The sequence below is a fragment of the Corythoichthys intestinalis genome, chromosome 6 (genome assembly GCF_030265065.1).
Source record: "Corythoichthys intestinalis isolate RoL2023-P3 chromosome 6, ASM3026506v1, whole genome shotgun sequence".
NCBI classification, from domain to species: Eukaryota; Metazoa; Chordata; class Actinopteri; order Syngnathiformes; family Syngnathidae; genus Corythoichthys; species Corythoichthys intestinalis.
The window spans coordinates 54,398,525-54,415,963 of record NC_080400.1 but is presented as its reverse complement, the minus strand read 5'-3'; the positions used below and the strand labels follow the sequence as shown (position 1 = coordinate 54,415,963).

Here is a 17,439-nt window from a genome sequence, read left to right as displayed (position 1 = left end):
TTATAAAAAAGCTTTTTTTTTCTTTCTTTTTTAATATTCGCATAGACAAATTATATACTTTGTATATAATTGTAGACCATTTATAGGTTTTAGAGTTTAAAAAAAATACAATCTTTGCAAAATTGTTTCATTACTATTTTGTGTCTAATATTTGTAGCTGCTTTTCTCTGAGACGTTCACAATGCATATATGTATATTAAAACATATAGAAATAATATTTGATAAATGAAAGAGAAAAAAGCTCTCAAACTCACCAATCTGCACTGAGCTGGGGAACGCTCCCGTCGCCAACCCCCAGATGAGAGAACATGAGCCCAGAAAGTGCCAAGAGAAAATACTAATCCTCATGTTTCTTCACTTGGGTCCCTTCAAAAAGTGTTGAGATACATTGACAGAATGGAAGGGGGAAAGACGTCAGAAGACAGAAGAATGTTTCCCCGTGTACAGTGCAATTTGTCCAAGGTAGTAGTCCTATTCCATGATGGCTTTCTTGCGGTTATTCCCAACCATCATGCTCAGTTCGCTCAGGAGTGTGTCCGGTACACATGGAAACACAGAGGCGGGAAGGAGGAGTGAGGAAAGTCGTTGCAAGATTGGCGAGCTTGGAGAGCAAGCAGACCGCATGGAGCAACTGGACATGCGCGCCCCTCCTCTCTGGCTCTCTCTCTTTCTCTCCCTCTCGCTCTTTCTCTCACACCCCCACTCACTCACACGCTCTCTCTTCTTCCAACCCTCCACATTATAGACGTTCTCTTCCATGTAACCCTGCTTCTGTTCAGTGTTCCCAACAGAGGAGGCGTTGGTTGTGCGCGCCACATTTACGCGCTTTCCACGCGCTTTTAATGTGCGCCCTCCATCCCATAACTGATGTCGGAGCTGTTTATCTAATTCGCTATACGGAGAAGACGTGCTCGTTTGTTTCCCCCTAACGTATTTAAATTACGGATGCCACCCGGATAAAACTGAACCAAGCTGACGCATCGGTCCCAAGTAGTCTGTGTGGTATGGCCAGGTTCACATTAGACGTTAAATTGGTCCCCAACCGCCGGGCCGCGGACCGTGGCGGTCCGTGGCGCATTTGCTACCGTGCCGCACAGAAATAATAAAAAAAATTAGAAACTCATTCACTCCCAGCCATTTTCACCGGAGCAACCCCCTTCGCTCCTGGCCGATTTACTGGATTTTGACTGATTTTGCAAGGCCCACAGAAAATTCTGTTCTATTGCTATATGAACATGGAACCCACCAAAAGAAAGATTAGACTCTCTTCTTTCAGCAGGAAAAAAAAAACTTCATATCTTTTTCCATTTTTTAGAAATCAGCATTAGAAACTAGCTTAGTTTGAGCAATTTTCCTATTTCTGATGGAAAAAACAGAGAAATTGAGCTTTTTGTAAAAGCATACATTTCAAACATAACTTTCACTTTAACACAGCTATTTTTTACGACATCCTGAACATTTAATGTTTTATTTCTACAAAATAACATAAACAACAAGACAAATAGAGCTTTTGATAGCAAAGTAACAATTTATTTACACATAACTAAACTATTGAACTGAGAGATGACGCTGTTGTGGCCACGGCTGTATAGGCAGAGGGGGTACATTTTTCCCTCATCACCGCCTGTCTCATCAAGATAGATTTTTTTTATCTTTCTTTTGTAGTGACCACGACCTCATATCAGATTTCACCTAGGGAACTTGTGTGGGGCATGTGCCTTGTGTTTTACATCATTTTCCACATTCTTCTCACGGTTCCTACTTCTTCCAACTTCAGTTTCCAGACTATTTTTCTTCATTCATTTCCTTTCACGGTCCAATATGAGTTCTTACCAAATGCGCTACTGCCCTCCAGTGGCCAATTTTATTGCTTTAAAATTGATTTTGCGTGTTGTGCTTTCGTGCGAAGTTGCATCAGAACCTAGAGATTTTTCGTGCAAAAAAAACGTAAAAGACTTATAAATACGTTTTTGGGACACTGAAACAATTCAAGATAGAACATATTCATACATTTTGGGGAGCAAATGAGTTGACTGCATTCTGGCCGAATTAACTTTGGCCTGTGCCCCTTAACACACCAATATCCCTGTCTACTCTAGATATAATACTACAACTGGATAGAATGTCGTCACAGAATCCCATTGGACTGCTAGCAGTACATGTTTGTTTATTTTCCTTTTTATCTATGTGCGCTTGTCCTTGATAATAACGCATGACGTAGGCCATAAGGCAGGCGCATCACTTTTGTTCCCGGAAATAATTAGCTCCCACACTAGCGAAGATGACTGAAAAACAGACGTCTTTGGACAGATTTTTTATGGGGAAAAGGGCACCTGACGAGCCAGAAGATGAGCCTACAAGCTCGAAGAAAAAAAAAATCTTCTTTTATTAGACAATACCAAGAATCCTACCTAAAATATGGGATTGTCGTAACAAGTGACTGTCAGGCGCCAAGTCCGTCCTTCATAATATACTAGTATGGCCTACGAACTGCGAAGGAGTGGATTCTTGACCAGCTTGTGAATAAACCGAGGGATTCGAGCATGTCTGTGCAACAGGAGGATCAGCTTGTAGCTTGTGAATAAACCGAGGGATTCGAGCATGTCTGTGCAACAGGAGGATCAGCTTGTAGAGATCGCAAATGACGGCGACCTTATACATATGTACATTTGAGACATATCTACCGAGGTTGTGAATTAAAGTAATTTCGGAATATCCTGAAATTGCTACGAGAGCACTTTCCAACATCGTATCTTTGTGTAGCGGGCTTCTCTGCAATGACGGCAACCAAGACAAAGCAGACTGGACATAAGGAATACACTACGTGTCTCACTGTCTCCCATCACACCTAAATGGCACCATCTCGTCTCACGGAAACAAGCTCAGGCCACTGATTCAGCGGGTGAGTTATATTTTCCCTGCACATTTGTTTTTAGCCCAGTCCTGCTATTCTATATGTGCTGTATTTTTCTGCAGCACATTGCCGGTCCGTGAAAAAAGACCCAAATCACACCGGTCCATGGTGCAAAAAAGGTTGGGGACCCCTGCTTTAAACCAATTGTTATTCCAAACAAGGCGAGGGCAAAAATCTGGCCACAAAACCAAAGAATCATAGTTTAGAGTGCTATCATGTGATGCCATGTAAAAAAGGTGGTGGATTTTATGAAGATGAATATTTGGTCCTTGTAGCATTTCTCAGTGGAAGATATACACATGCACGAATGCTATTTTTAGACCGTGACATCACCATCGTAAACCGGAAGTGGGTCAACGTAGAAGCGCCCTCGCATACATCCCATGTTAGTACTGTTTGTTTTCTGTCAGTAATTTTTCAAAAAAGAACATGCCGAATAAACACTGCTGCTATGGAACTTTTAGAATTGACTCTAGACCAGTGGTTCCTAACTTTGCTAAAGGTACCGAACCCGATGAGTTTCACACATGCATTTACCAAACCCTTTTGAATTAGAAGAATTTTTTTTTTTTTTAATTCAAAATCGATATACAGTATTTAAGTTAGCAAGCTACAACCCAAGTGAATTTCCATTCACGTTTCTTCTCATTTAGACACCATGTTTTTAAACAGGCCAAAAGTACAGTATGTTTTTATATTTATACCTGTGGTATCCTCAGACCAAGATTGGCCCAATGCGTGTATCTTTTTTTATTTAAATATGGAAGAATATATCGTATATTGTTCAAAATTAAACTCGCTTGTTGTATGGAGTTCATTTTGTCTACACTTAAACCTGCCTGGTTGCACCAACCTTGACAGTGCAGTTTCTGTCATGTTTACATCTCAAATGATATTAATGAAAAACCCTGCACAAAATGATCGCAAAATTATTACACAATGTCATTATGGTAAAAAATTAATAAACAAGAATCTTCTCACAAATCCAATTAACAATTTGAATTTAGAACAGATAATTTTTCCTTTTGATTTGCTTTTCCCATCGGAAAATAAAATTAAACGCGAATTATTTCACACTGTTTCAAATATTCTTTTCATGTCGACATTCTCATTCTATCACATTCTTGCCTCACATACTATTTTCATGGCGCAAAATGTGACGCAAATGATATTTTTTCACGTCAACTCAGAGCATGTCACCCGTAGGTCTGTTGTTATTCCTCATACCAAGTGAGATTCAACTTTCCACCGAGCAAACCAGTTTCTCCTCCCATCAGATAGAGGAGTAGCAGTGGAAATAAATTGGGGAGTAACCAGTCCAAAACCAAAAACTCCACTTTAGTCAGCATCTAAAAATAGGGCCCTGCGTGTCTTAACCTTCACCGAACCCTTTAGACTGATTCACCAAACCCCTGGGGTTCGATCGAGACTAGGTGAAGAACCACTGCTCTACACATTAAGACATTAGAAGGATGTTTTCTTCATACATTTCCAGAAGCCAAAAACTCAGAGGAAAAAAGTGAACAATGGATCAACTTGTGCGGACATCCAAAAGACGAGTTTAACGCCAGCAAGGTGAAGCCATTCACCTTCATATGCAGTAGACATTTTGTTGGGGGCCGTGGTCCTACACATTGACAATTCTGATCCATTGCCTGCCATTTGTTTTTTTTTTTTTTTAACTTATTTTTTAGCATGCCATTTTGCCGTGCTGCTTCAGTCTGACAATGAATGACTTTAGTAAGGGGGAAGTGTCCATAAATTAATAGAATTAAGATTTGTTATTAAGGAAAAAATTTAAAGTATTCATTTTCTGTCACTGAGTAACATTTGCGATTGCTACACAAAAATAGCAACAGTCAGAGATGTAAGACAACCAGAGGATATAAAATATAAGAAAGACAGGGCATATGTTGGTAAAGGATAGACTGTTGAAAAAGGAGAATTTCATTTTCAGTGGCGTAAGGCAATGCGCACAAGAAAAAAGGTGTCAATAAAAAAGCTACCTCTGGATCAGGTCGGTGTTCTCTTTTTCCCATGTTTTTCAGCCCTCGACACTCAAGCTGTCTCTTTAACTGAACATTTCTCTGTTCTTCCACATCTTTACCAGTGAATTTGGCGGCAGGGACATCATTTTTGGACAGAATTGGTAGGTTTAGCTAAGTAAACATTTCGTTCATATACTATTTCCATTCATTCACTATTAGGGACAAACGGGAGGTTGAGCAACAATTTGCTAACGTCATGAATATTAATGAGCAAAAGTGAAATGTTGCTTGCGGTACGCCATTGATATCTGAAGCGCTACTGAGCATACGCACGACAACCACACCCCCCAGGGGTGATCACATGTCAAATGTCCTTTGAGTTCATCTACAAATTTGACTACGATGTCGTTGCTGTAGTTGTTGCTCCGAGTAATATTTTTTTGAATATTTCCATTTTATATTGCCTTTTGACCACTAAACTCCGTAAGCACATACGTACGTATATGCACAAAAGACTAGTACAATAGAATATTGATGATATTGCGAGATTATCGCATTAGGGCGTTAACGTTGTCTGATAAGCAGTAAACATGTGGGTCGCCTGGGTTTTAATAGTGTTTATTGTTCAAGATAGAATATCAACATTATAGCGGGAGTATCCAAATATTTAATATAATAATAAATCTATTGTATATCTAAATAGACATGTCAAAACTTAAAGTAGATTTGTTCAACATTAAGCCATTATCAACAATGGGGAGATTACATCGACGAAGGAGCGCTAATCGACAGAACATCGGCCTCAATCTTGAGAACGTTTATATTTTTTAAATACGTGTATTTCAATTTGTCATTTTCAATATATGTGTTTTAATTCAATCTCTCCATGTGCATTATTTTAGCAATATGCTTGATTAATCAAGTGTTTTTTTGTGTTATGTTGCACTTCTTAATGTAGCTAAATGAGATGTTGTTAGACACATTCCAAGGTAGTGCTCCTAAGCAGTGGGAAAACAGAATCAAAACCGAACATCTTTGTCATTGTAAAGGCAAACACGTGAAGCTGGTATTCTATTGTACTGGTTCCATCTTCCGCAAACATAACATTCACTTTCAATACCACTGTTAGGTGGATGACACCCAGCTCTACATTTCCTCCAAACCAACTTCTTCCCTTCCACTCTCCTCCCTCACCCTCTGTTTCGAAGACATTAACTCTTTGTTCTCCTCTAACTTCGTCCTACTCAGTAGCTCAGAATCAGAAGTCCTCCTCGTAGGAACCACCGCCATACTCTCAAATGACACTAAGTTCTCTAATACCATCAACAATGTACCAATATCTCCTTCTCTCCAGTTTAAGAGTCTGGGTGTCATCCTCGACTGTGCGCTCTCCTTCCGCTCCCATATCAACGACATCACCAGATCAGGCTTCTTCCACCTTCACAATATTCCTCGCCTCCTCCGTTCTCTAACCCACCATGCCGCTTCCACCCTGCTGTGTAGTCTAATCACCTCCTGGCTCCTTTACTGTAACTCACTGCTCTTCGGTCTTCCAAATAAGTCCCTCCAAAAACTGCAGCTCCTTTAAAACTCAGCAGCATGCCTCATCACTCAGACTCACGCCACACACGTCAGCTTCACTGTGTCCAAGTCAAACAAAGAATCAACTACAATATCCTTGTCATTACCTTCAAAGCACTCCATGGCCTGGCTCCTCCCTATCTTTCCCACCTTTCTGTCCCCCATGTCCGTCTCACCACCTACAGTTCCAGAGCTTTTAGTCGCTGTGCCCCCCCAGCTCTGGAACTCCCTACCCCAGATCTTCGCAATATATCTACCCTCTTACTTTTCAAATCCAAACTCAAAACACACCTGTTTACTCTTTCTTGCCCACCATGATGCTTAGCTCTGTTCTATCTATAACTCTTATTTTTTTATTTATTTTTATCCTGCTTTTAATCTAATTTTATGATTGTTTTGTTATTGTTTTTGAGCGATTGTGATTCCATCTTTCTTGTGAAGCGTTTTTGTGTGGCAGGAAAAGCGCCCTAGAAATGAAATGTATTATTATTGTAACGAATCGGATTCTAATGTGGCGGTTGTGTTTTGCATGCTGTTATTGAACGCAGCGTGTGACTAACGAGAAAGTGAGAGAGTGCGGAAGAGTGGGACGTTTCGACTTTCTCTTTTCATGTTCTGTTGTGGTTGGCTGCAGTCATGTTGTCTTGCACAAGTTCCAAAATAAATGTTTAAAAGCCTGACGAAGCTGGCGACTTCCTTGTCATTGTTGAGGTATGTATGATTTTAAGATAGTAATAACATGCACTGATTCCACTCTCCTTCAAGACTGATTCAACGACGATGAAACAGACTACAGAAGAGAGGTGCAACATCTGGAGTCATGGTGTCGCAAAAACAACTTGGCTCTAAGCACAAAGAAAACCAAGGAGATCGTGGTGGATTTCCATAAGGGGAGTCACATCAGCCATCAGCCTCTTACTATCGGCAACGATGTGGTGGAGAAGGTGAGAAGCTTCAAATTCCTGTGGGTAACGGTGACTGAGGACCTGTCCTGGGGGGACCACATCTCCACAGCGGTGGGCAAGGCACAGCAACGCGTCTATTACCTGAGGAAGCTGAGGAGCACTCACATCCTCAGACCACTGATGGTGAACTTTTACAACTGTGCCATCATCAGTGTTTTGATGTATGGATTTTTAGTGTGGTTTTCCAGCTGCACTAAGGCTGACCAGCAGGCGCTCCAGCGCGCGGTGAAAGCTGCCGGGAGAATCATAGGAATGACTCTCCCTGAGATCAGCACCATCTACTCCACTCGCTGTTTAAGAAGAGTGCACAACATCCTGCGGGAGCAGCACCATCCCGCTCACAACCTTTTCCACCTGCTGCCCTCAGGGAGAAGGGACAGGTCCATACAGGCCAGAACATCATGAGTGGCCAACAGTCTGTACCCACAGGCTGTGAGGCTACTGAACTCTGCCCCTCTCCCCTCTCTGCCCCCCCTCTTACGGACAATAATCCACATCTACCAACAACAATAACTCTGAGCTGGTTTGCATTGTTGCAGTATGTCACTATCCACTATTTCCTCCTCCCTGACCCATACACATTGGTTGACGACCAGTAGGTGATACTTGATTATACTTGAGTAAATTATCTGGGTTTTGCACTGACTTATGACTGTTTTTAACTGGTATATTTTTGCTCTGCACTTTAGCACTGACATGACCTCATGCTGCTGTTGAATCTTTGTTGTATATATGTCCAAAACTGTGTCAATGTTTACACTTGGTACTGATGGGTATTTACAGTGCCTTGCAAAAGTATTCGGCCCCCTTGAACCTTGCAACCTTTCGCCACATTTCAGGCTTCAAACATAAAGATATAAAATTTTAATTTTTTGTCAAGAATCAACAACAAGTGGGACACAATTGTGAAGTGGAACAAAATTTATTGGATAATTTAAATTTTTTTAACAAATAAAAAACTGAAAAGTGGGGCGTGCAATATTATTCGGCCCCCTTGCGTTAATACTTTGTAGCGCCACCTTTTGCTCCAATTACAGCTGCAAGTCGCTTGGGGTATGTTTCTATCAGTTTTGCACATCGAGAGACTGACATTCTTGCCCATTCTTCCTTGCAAAACAGCTCAAGCTCAGTGATGGAGAGTGTTTGTGAACAGCAGTCTTCAGCTCTTTCCACAGATTCTCGATTGGATTCAGGTCTGGACTTTGACTTGGCCATTCTAACACCTGGATACGTTTATTTTTTAACCATTCCATTGTAGATTTGGCTTTATGTTTTGGATCATTGTCCTGTTGGAAGATAAATCTCCGTCCCAGTCTTAGGTCTTGTGCAGATACCAACAGGTTTTCTTCCAGAATGTTCCTGGATTTGGCTGCATCCATCTTCCCGTCAATTTTAACCATCTTCCCTGTCCCTGCTGAAGAAAAGCAGGCCCAAACCATGATGCTGCCACCACCATGTTTGACAGTGGGGATGGTGTGTTCAGGGTGATGAGCTGTGTTCCTTTTACGCCAAACATATCGTTTTGCATTGTGGCCAAAAAGTTCAATTTTGGTTTCATCTGACCAGAGCACCTTCTTCCACATATTTGGTGTGTCTCCCAGGTGGTTTGTGGCAAACTTTAAACGAGACTTTTTATGGATATCTTTGAGAAATGGCTTTCTTCTTGCCAGTCTTCCATAAAGGCCAGATTTGTGCAGTGTACGACTGATTGTTGTCCTATGGACAGACTCTCCCACCTCAGCTGTAGATCTCTGCAGTTCATCCAGAGTGATCATGGGCCTCTTGGCTGCATCTCTGATCAGTTTTCTCCTTGTTTGAGAAGAAAGTTTGGAAGGACGGCCGGGTCTTGGTAGATTTGCAGTGGTCTGATGCTCCTTCCATTTCAATATGATGGCTTGCACAGTGCTCCTTGAGATGTTTAAAGTTTGGGAAATCTTTTTGTATCCAAATCCGGCTTTAAACTTCTCCACAACAGTATCTCGGACCTGCCTGGTGTGTTCCTTGGTTTTCATAATGCTCTCTGCACTTTAAACAGAACCCTGAGACTATCACAGAGCAGGTCCATTTATACGGAGACTTGATTACACACAGGTGGATTCTATTTATCATCATTGGTCATTTAGGACAACACTGGATCATTCAGAGATCCTCACTGAACTTCTGGAGTGAGTTTGCTGCACTGAAAGTAAAGGGGCCGAATAATAATGCACGCCCCACTTTTCAGTTTTGTATTTGTTAAAAAAGTTTAAATGATCCAATAAATGTTGTTCCACTTCACGATTGTGTCCCACTTGTTGTTGATTCTTGACAAAAAAAATTAAATTTCATATCTTTATGTTTGAAGCCTGAAATGTGGCGAAAGGTTGCAAGATTCAAGGGGTCCGAATACTTCTGCAAGGCACTGTATTTTATAGGTTTTGCACTTTACCAACTTAGCTGCATGAGCTGTATGAATGCTCCAAACAAAGTTTCGTTGTGCTTTTTGTAGCAATGACAATAAATATTCTGAATCTGAAATGAACTGTCTATAATGCTGAAAACCAACTGTGAAGTAAGGCCTACTGTAGAATGCAGAAAAGTGGTTGGATACTACTCGCGCACTTTTACCAAGAGTCTGTCTACATCAGCGCTGTCCAAACCAGTCCTCAAATGCCACTGTGGGTCCTGGTTTTTGTTCCTACCAATCGAGCACAGACAGCCTAACCAATGAATTTTCTGCTAAAACAAGCAGCAGCTGACTGCAATCAACTGATTACTCTTGTAAAACACCAGATTGGTGAAAAGGTGTCTTGTTTTGTTGGATTGAAATCCACCACCCACTGCGGCCCTATGTAGAATACAGGCACGAAAATCTGTCACCTTTCAGCAAAATTCGCCGTTTTTAAGTCAAACAGGGTGACCTACGTGAATTGTGTAGATCCGAGGAGGAAATTTTTAAGGGGGGGGGGGGGGGGGGTCGGAAGATTTATTTAATGTCGTATGCTTGGTATGCAAGCGGGGAACGCGGAACACATGGCGTTATATTGCTGCCTCTATTCTGAGTGAGCAATAATGGATTTTGAGCACACCTCCTGCTCTAGGTAAATTTCTTGACACCTGCGCTCGTCAGTTTTTTTTCTCTGCACGGTTGGTTGAGCACACGCTACTAATGTGTCACGAAGCCAACCAATCAGAGAGCTAGTGAAGGGCCAACAGCCAACCAGTGTACTTCCACTAGCTTCGTAAGTCCATCTAACTAACTAACTAACTAACTAGCTAGCTAACTAACTAACTAACTAACTAACTAACTAACTAACTAACTAACTAACTAACTAACGACATGTTTTATTGAAGTTGCTAAGCCTGTCGAGATATTCAATGAGTCCATTTATTGCACGGTAAATAAAAATGAGGGCGGTAACTTTCACGGCTGCGTTTTATCACCGCTCGTGTGCATACATTTGTGCGTGCGTGCTGATGGCATATGAGACAACAGTTCCTTTCATAGATGTTTATTGGTCATCAACAAGTCGTAGAATTAAAGTTCAGACTTACAAAATAAGGAAATACATCTATATTAAACACTGTACACGTTAGCATTGCTACATTGAGGCTAATTGGGAAAAAAGACAACTTACTTTAGCCTGCTATAAAACACTGGCAGTCTTCTCCAAAACGCAAACTAGCGGTTAAAAGGTGACACTTCAAACATGAAAAATTGCTGGTTAACAGCATCTGCAAACAAAAAAAAAAAAAAGGAAAAAAAATTGATTACTGACACCACATGCGATGACAAAAAGAGCTTTTTTTGCGGAGTGTAAAGGTTACGGTTAGTGGTTTAGTGGTTTAGCGGTTTAGCGAACGTACTTCTGATGAACATTTTAAAATAAAAGCACGTCATGTTTGTCATATAAATAATGATTTCTGGAGGTACATACTTCAGAATTCAGATTCTATACTAAGAATAGCTTTAAAATGACACCCTTTATGAAAAAGATTACCTGAGGTTTCTGGAGGTACATACTTCAGAATTCAGATTCTATACTAAGAATAGCTTTAAAATGGCACCCGTTATGAAAAACCAAAAGGGAAAAATAACTATTTTAGTCGACAAATCTTAAAAACAGTCGGCTGACTAATCGGGAGGAAATTAGTCGTTTGCGACAGCCCTAGTTGTACAGTGTACCGGAACACATTTCCGCCACACCCTCTCACCTTTTTAACCCCTGACCCATTTTCATGCCTAAGAAATCGTTTGGATACACCTGGTCTACAAATATTCCACTATATTGACTATGATTCAAAGTGATTGATGGCATGTCTGCCTAACAGATGACATATTCAGGATTTGAATCTTGGAGTTTGCACCATTTTACCAAATGATGAGTGATTGATTCAATTACAGTACACTTAGTTGATGCATGCGATATTATACGTTTTTAATGTTTTCAAAACCGAGCCAACTAGTCACAAGTACAATCTTATACACTTTCTCGATTATTATTTTTTATTATGTTAAATTAATATTCTCTTGCACATATTTATTGTTGTGCACTTTCAACTGGTTTGATAGAGTTGATAAATGTAACATTTTTAACAAATACTTTGTTTTGGTTGTTGGGTTGTGCTCTGTACACTACACTTCACATGGTTTTTGGTGATGTTTTTTTTTTTTTTTTTTTTTTTTGGTGGGGGGGTCTTCTTTTCACCCAGGTCATCATGTAGGCTAGGACCACCGCTGCATACAATATACTGTATGCTGTTTGAACACAATCCAAGATGATTGCCTCTCAGGAATTCAGTCACCCTGTTTGTCAGATTGACCCAGTCGATTACGTGGTTTACAGTCAATTTAGCACCTTGTGCAATAGAGACCCATCAGCAGAGTCTTACAAGCTATGGTAATTAACATGCTGATGTTTGCTTTGTGCTTAGGCTCACACCGTATAGAGTGTAAATCATTGGTTTTCAAATTATTCCACATAAGGCTGCAGTGAGTGGGTCCTTTTCATCAATCTGCTGTTTTAAAAGTAGGGATGGGAATCAAAATCCGATTCTAATTCCGAACCGGTTCCTCGTGTTTCGAGGCCTCAACATCACAATGAAAAAGCCTTAACGATCCCTTTAACGAGTCCTAAAGACGCATACTGCGTCATCACGTGACATGACGCATCTTGTTGTCCAGACGCATCCTGGATGCATCAAACTAGCATGGCGCCAAGAACCACTCGCTCCAAAGTTTGGCTACACTTCACCAGGAAAGAGGGGGAAAATGAAAGGTTACGATGGTTTAGCACGAGAATTGCAGCCGTAAACATAACAATGACAACACGTACATAGGTTCCAACGCCTGAAAGTGTGCCTTCACTTCACGAGGAAAAATAACAACAAAGCGGCTTGCAGTCATTCAGGCATGAAAATCACTCACCTTTCGGCTAAATTCGCCATTTTGAAGTCAAAGAGGGGGACATACTTGAATTGTGTAGATCCAAGGAGAACATTTTTAAGGGGGGGGGTCGTAATTCAATCTAATTAACTAACGACATGTTTTATCATAGTTGCTAAGCCTGTCGCGATATGAAATGAGTCCATTTGTCCCAAGATACGTAAATAAAAATGAGGGCGATAATTTTCACGGCTGTGTTTTATCAACTCGTGCGTGCATGGATACATTTGTGTGTGCGTGTAGATGACTATTAGACTCCAGTTCATTTCACAGATGTTTATTAGTAATCAAAACGCCGTAGAATTACAGTTCAGACATACAAAATAAGGAAACACGTGTACTGTATATTAAACACTGTAAGCGTTAGTATTGCTACACTGAGACTCATGGGGAAAAATTTTTTTAAAATGAGTTACAGTGACATCACAAGCAATGACGAAAAGTAATTTTTTGCTGAGTGTGAAGCTGTTTGCAATTTAGCGAACGTACTTCCGGTGTACATTTCAAAATAAAAGCACGCCACTTTCATATAAATAACGATTTCTGGAGTTAATCCCATATACTTCAGAATTAATACTATAATATGTAAATACTATAACACTACAGAATTCAGATTCTACACTAAGAATAGCTTTAAAATAACACCCTTTTTGGAAAAATATGATTGGCAATGAATATTATAATTATTATAATACTATTATATCTAGTAGTATACTATAATAATAATGCTAGATTTTTTTTAACAATTGTTTTGAATAATGTTGGAAAGGCGAAGTCATTGTTCTGAATCTGTTTACGTTCTATTCTTTTGCACAAGTTAATGCTATGGGCATTTGACCTCATTGTTTATGTGTGATTAATTATTGTTATTTACATGTTTATTTTTACTTCAATAAAGAATTTAAGTGTTCAAAATGTTTTTGTGAATTAATAAGCGTCAACAAAAATTTAATTGCTAAATTAGTAACAAAAAAATATATACTATTTTTTCTTTATTAGTCGACTAATTGTAAAAATAGTCGGCTGACAAATCGGGAGAAAATTAGTCGTTTGGGACAGCCCTACCGGAACACATTTCCTCCACACCCTTGTCACCTTTTTAACCCCTGATCCATTTTCATGCCTGGTCATTGCAAGGTGGAGATAACTGCGTCGGGAGGGAATACGACCAATATATCAATATATACCAATATTTGTTTATTTCTATTAGAAAAATGTTTCGGTAAAATGTTACACATTCTTGTGTATTTGCCCCATATTGCCATCGTTAACATTGAGGCTTTGGGCCTCTTTTGACCTCGTTGTGAGTTTGTAAGGTTGTGACTTCTGATTAAACAAACTTGATGCCAATCAAAATGTTTGTTCTTCTTTTTTCCAAAATTAGAATCGATAAGAGAATCGATAAAGAATCAAATCGTTAAGCAATATCGATAATGGAATCGGAATTGTAAAAATCCTATCAATTCCCATCCCTATTTACAAGTGTAAACAGTTGACTGCAGGCAGGTGCTGCTTGTTTTTGCAGAAACCAATTGGTTAAATTGTGCTCGATCGGTAGGAACAAAAAGAAGGATCCACAGTGGCCCTTGATGAACGGTTTAGAGACCACTGGTGTAAATCAACACTTGATGTCATAGAGTCAAAAGTTCTACATTTCATTTAGAAATTCTTTGGTGGAGCTTTTTGTTCATTGTGTATGAACTAGCATTCACAATGAGCTTCTCTTATTGTGGTAAATTTTTGTTGTTGTTTAATGCATACTAGTACAGTAAAAAATTACAATTGTGTTTATGGGTGCCATGCATCCAACAGTTGATAGTGTAGGTCTTCCACTGACCAAAAGTTAGGCGGTCCGACTCCGGGATGTCACCAATTGAAGTGTCCTTGGGCAAGACACCGAACCTTAAATTGCTTCAATTGGGCCTAGCCAGGAGGGCATGTCGCCGCCCCTACCAATCGAGGAGGTAGCGGCAGTCCCAGCGATTGGGACACTGTCAGAGCCCCAGGATCCAGCCCATCTGAGTCGTCGCCAACCAGCCTTCAGGAAGAGAAAAAAAGAGATGCGCACCCCCCCACCCCATTTGTTTTATTTTGAATGCTTTTCTGTTTCTCGTTAATTTAATTAGGGCCTGAGCACCACCATTTAGCACACTTAGTCGAATTGGCCTAATTAGAAGACTTACTTTGGTTTTGAATAAGGACATGGCTGCACAGCTTGAAAGTGCCTCCTTTTTTGTAGCGCCCTCTTCAATAGGGTTTTTTTCACCTGGGTGTGTGAATGTATTATCATCCCAGGAAAGACAAAATCATCTCTGTCAGCCATGGAACATGAGGTACAAAATAGGTTCCACCCAAAAAAAGAGGCGAGTTTCGAACACAGGTTAGTTTTTTATGAGACGATGAGAGGGAGACGATCTTTCACCACCCTGAGCTGCCAGCTGTCTAAGTTGCGCAAAACTGCAAAGGCCCGTCCAGTCCTGCTTGCAGCCCGAGTTTTGTTTTTTTTTTCCTTTCTGATTTTCTTTGGAGATTTTTTTTGTTTGTTTTTTTTCTGTTTTCTAATTTGTCATAGCAATTTTTGATTTGCTGTTGTTTTTTGATTTGTCGTTGTGTTTTGTGATTTACAGTTTTGTTTCTTATTTGACGTTGTGTTGTGCACTTCTTGGCCACTGTACCCATAGGCGGAGTTTGACTTTTGGAGCGGGGGGGGCACAACATGTTGATGACCCCAAAACGCAGCTTCAGCAATAAAATTAACTTACAAGAATATCTATAATGATAAGATGTCAATGAGCGTTTTTTGTTTCCCATCATTCTTGAGGGGAATTCTAAATCAGGGTACTTAGGGAATACTTTTCGCCAAGATCATCAACCATTGAATATGGTACGCCCGCCAGTGTCATGCCAATGTAGTTACCCCAGTCAAAAATTGTATCCCCTGGGCGGAGCCATATGGAGGTAGATTTGTGTCTTTATTATTCAATAAAAAAAAAAAAAGTTGCTTCAATCAAAAAAGTGCTTAAATCAAAATTAAAAAAAAAAAAATGTGTTTGAATGCAAAAATCAATTTGAAACTCAAAAGAATGCATGTGAAAGCTATGTTCCTTTGAATGATTTTTTTTTGTTTGTTTGTTTTTTTGGATTGGATTCAAGTTTTTTTTTTTTTTTTATTGAAGCAACTTTTTTGATTGAAGTAATGTTGATTTGTGTTTGGACCACATTTTGGCTGGGACTTTTTTGTCTTTATTATTAAATCAAAAAATAAGTTGCTTCAAAAAATATATTTTTTCAAAAAGAAAAATCACTTCAATCAGAAAAAGAAAAATTTCAATCATAGAAAATGTTTTGGGATGCGAAAAAATATTTGAGATTGAAAAATTTGCATTTGAACACTTAATTTTTTATTGAAAAAGTTTTTTTTTTTGATTGAAGCAATCCTTTTTGTGTTTGGGCCATATTATGGGTAGGACATTTGTTTCTAAATCATTCAATCCCAAATAAATTTGCTTCAATCAATAAGAAAAAATATAATTCATTCAAAGAATTTTTTTTTTTTTTAAATATTATTATATACAAAGCAAATGACCGTCTAAAGTCCTAGTCACATGTTCTGTTCAAAAAATAATTTTGACCCATTATGAAAATATATATACTTTTTTTTGTGTTCATTTTATTCATTTGTGTTGCTTTACAACTTTTATATACAGTATATTGGAAAGTCAATTTCATGCAATGACACTTTTCGGCCACCAGGAGGAGCCTGGCCGCCCCTTAAAATCCGCTTATGACCGTACCACATTATTTCTGTTATGATTATAGATATCAGATAGAATGGCAATAGCCAGCCAGCCTTCAGTAAGCGGTTAAAAGAGATGTGCAACAACCCCCCTCCCTCCCCAGCGCATATTGGTTTGTTCATTTGAAAAGTAGCTCGCTAGGCAAAAATGTGTTGCCACCTGGTGTGTAGATTAATAGCTATGTAAGTGCACTTCATTTACCATTCACTATTAATGTACCTCTTGCATGTTTAATACGTATGTGAATGGTGTTTGGCCAGTAGTCAAGCAAGTAGTCAGATTTTTTGCCCAAATGAGCTCCAGTAAGAGCTCCTGCTCCCTGTGACCCTGAGCGAGATAAGCAGTATAGAAAATGGATAGATGGATCGCAGCAGCCTTTCTGTTGTGCTGTGCTCATCATTCCCGAAAGTATTAGCTGGCTTGCCATTCAAGTTAGCCTCGATAGTCAGTACCTTGTAAGTGTATGTGTTTGTTTTGACACATGCACTGTATATACTTTACAGTATATTGATGGATTATTGAAGAAAACATGCTGGTGATTATACTTTCATCGCAATAAAAGCTTTGAATGTTCATAAAAGATGGGGTTGAGGTTCCTGGAACAAAAAATGAAAATGCAAAATTGGTGAGATGGCACTTAAAGTTGTTTTTGCCCTGGTTGATTAGTTAATGGATTCAGGGGGTTGTTACAATGTTTATTGCTTCACATATAATTTATTTACCTAGCAGCGAGCAGACGACAGGCAATGCTGATTTGGCTGCTTTGTTC

At 39.5% G+C, this 17,439-nt stretch overlaps 1 protein-coding gene across 7 annotated transcripts in view; it reads right to left on the bottom strand.

Annotated features, from left to right (window-relative positions):
• Positions 1–651, bottom strand: part of gria4a (glutamate receptor, ionotropic, AMPA 4a) — a 334,213-nt gene extending 333,562 nt beyond the window's left edge. For 5 of the 7 annotated variants that reach the window (XM_057839066.1, XM_057839067.1, XM_057839070.1 and 2 more), the window contains exon 1: positions 255–650. In XM_057839066.1, coding sequence (XP_057695049.1) covers positions 255–348 — 94 coding nt within the window. In that variant the 5' untranslated portion in view covers positions 349–650. Of the gene's footprint in view, positions 1–254 lie in introns of all 7 variants that reach the window. The other 2 variants (XM_057839069.1, XM_057839072.1) reach the window with 2 other exon arrangements.
• Between the last annotated feature and the right edge of the window lie 16,788 nt (positions 652–17,439).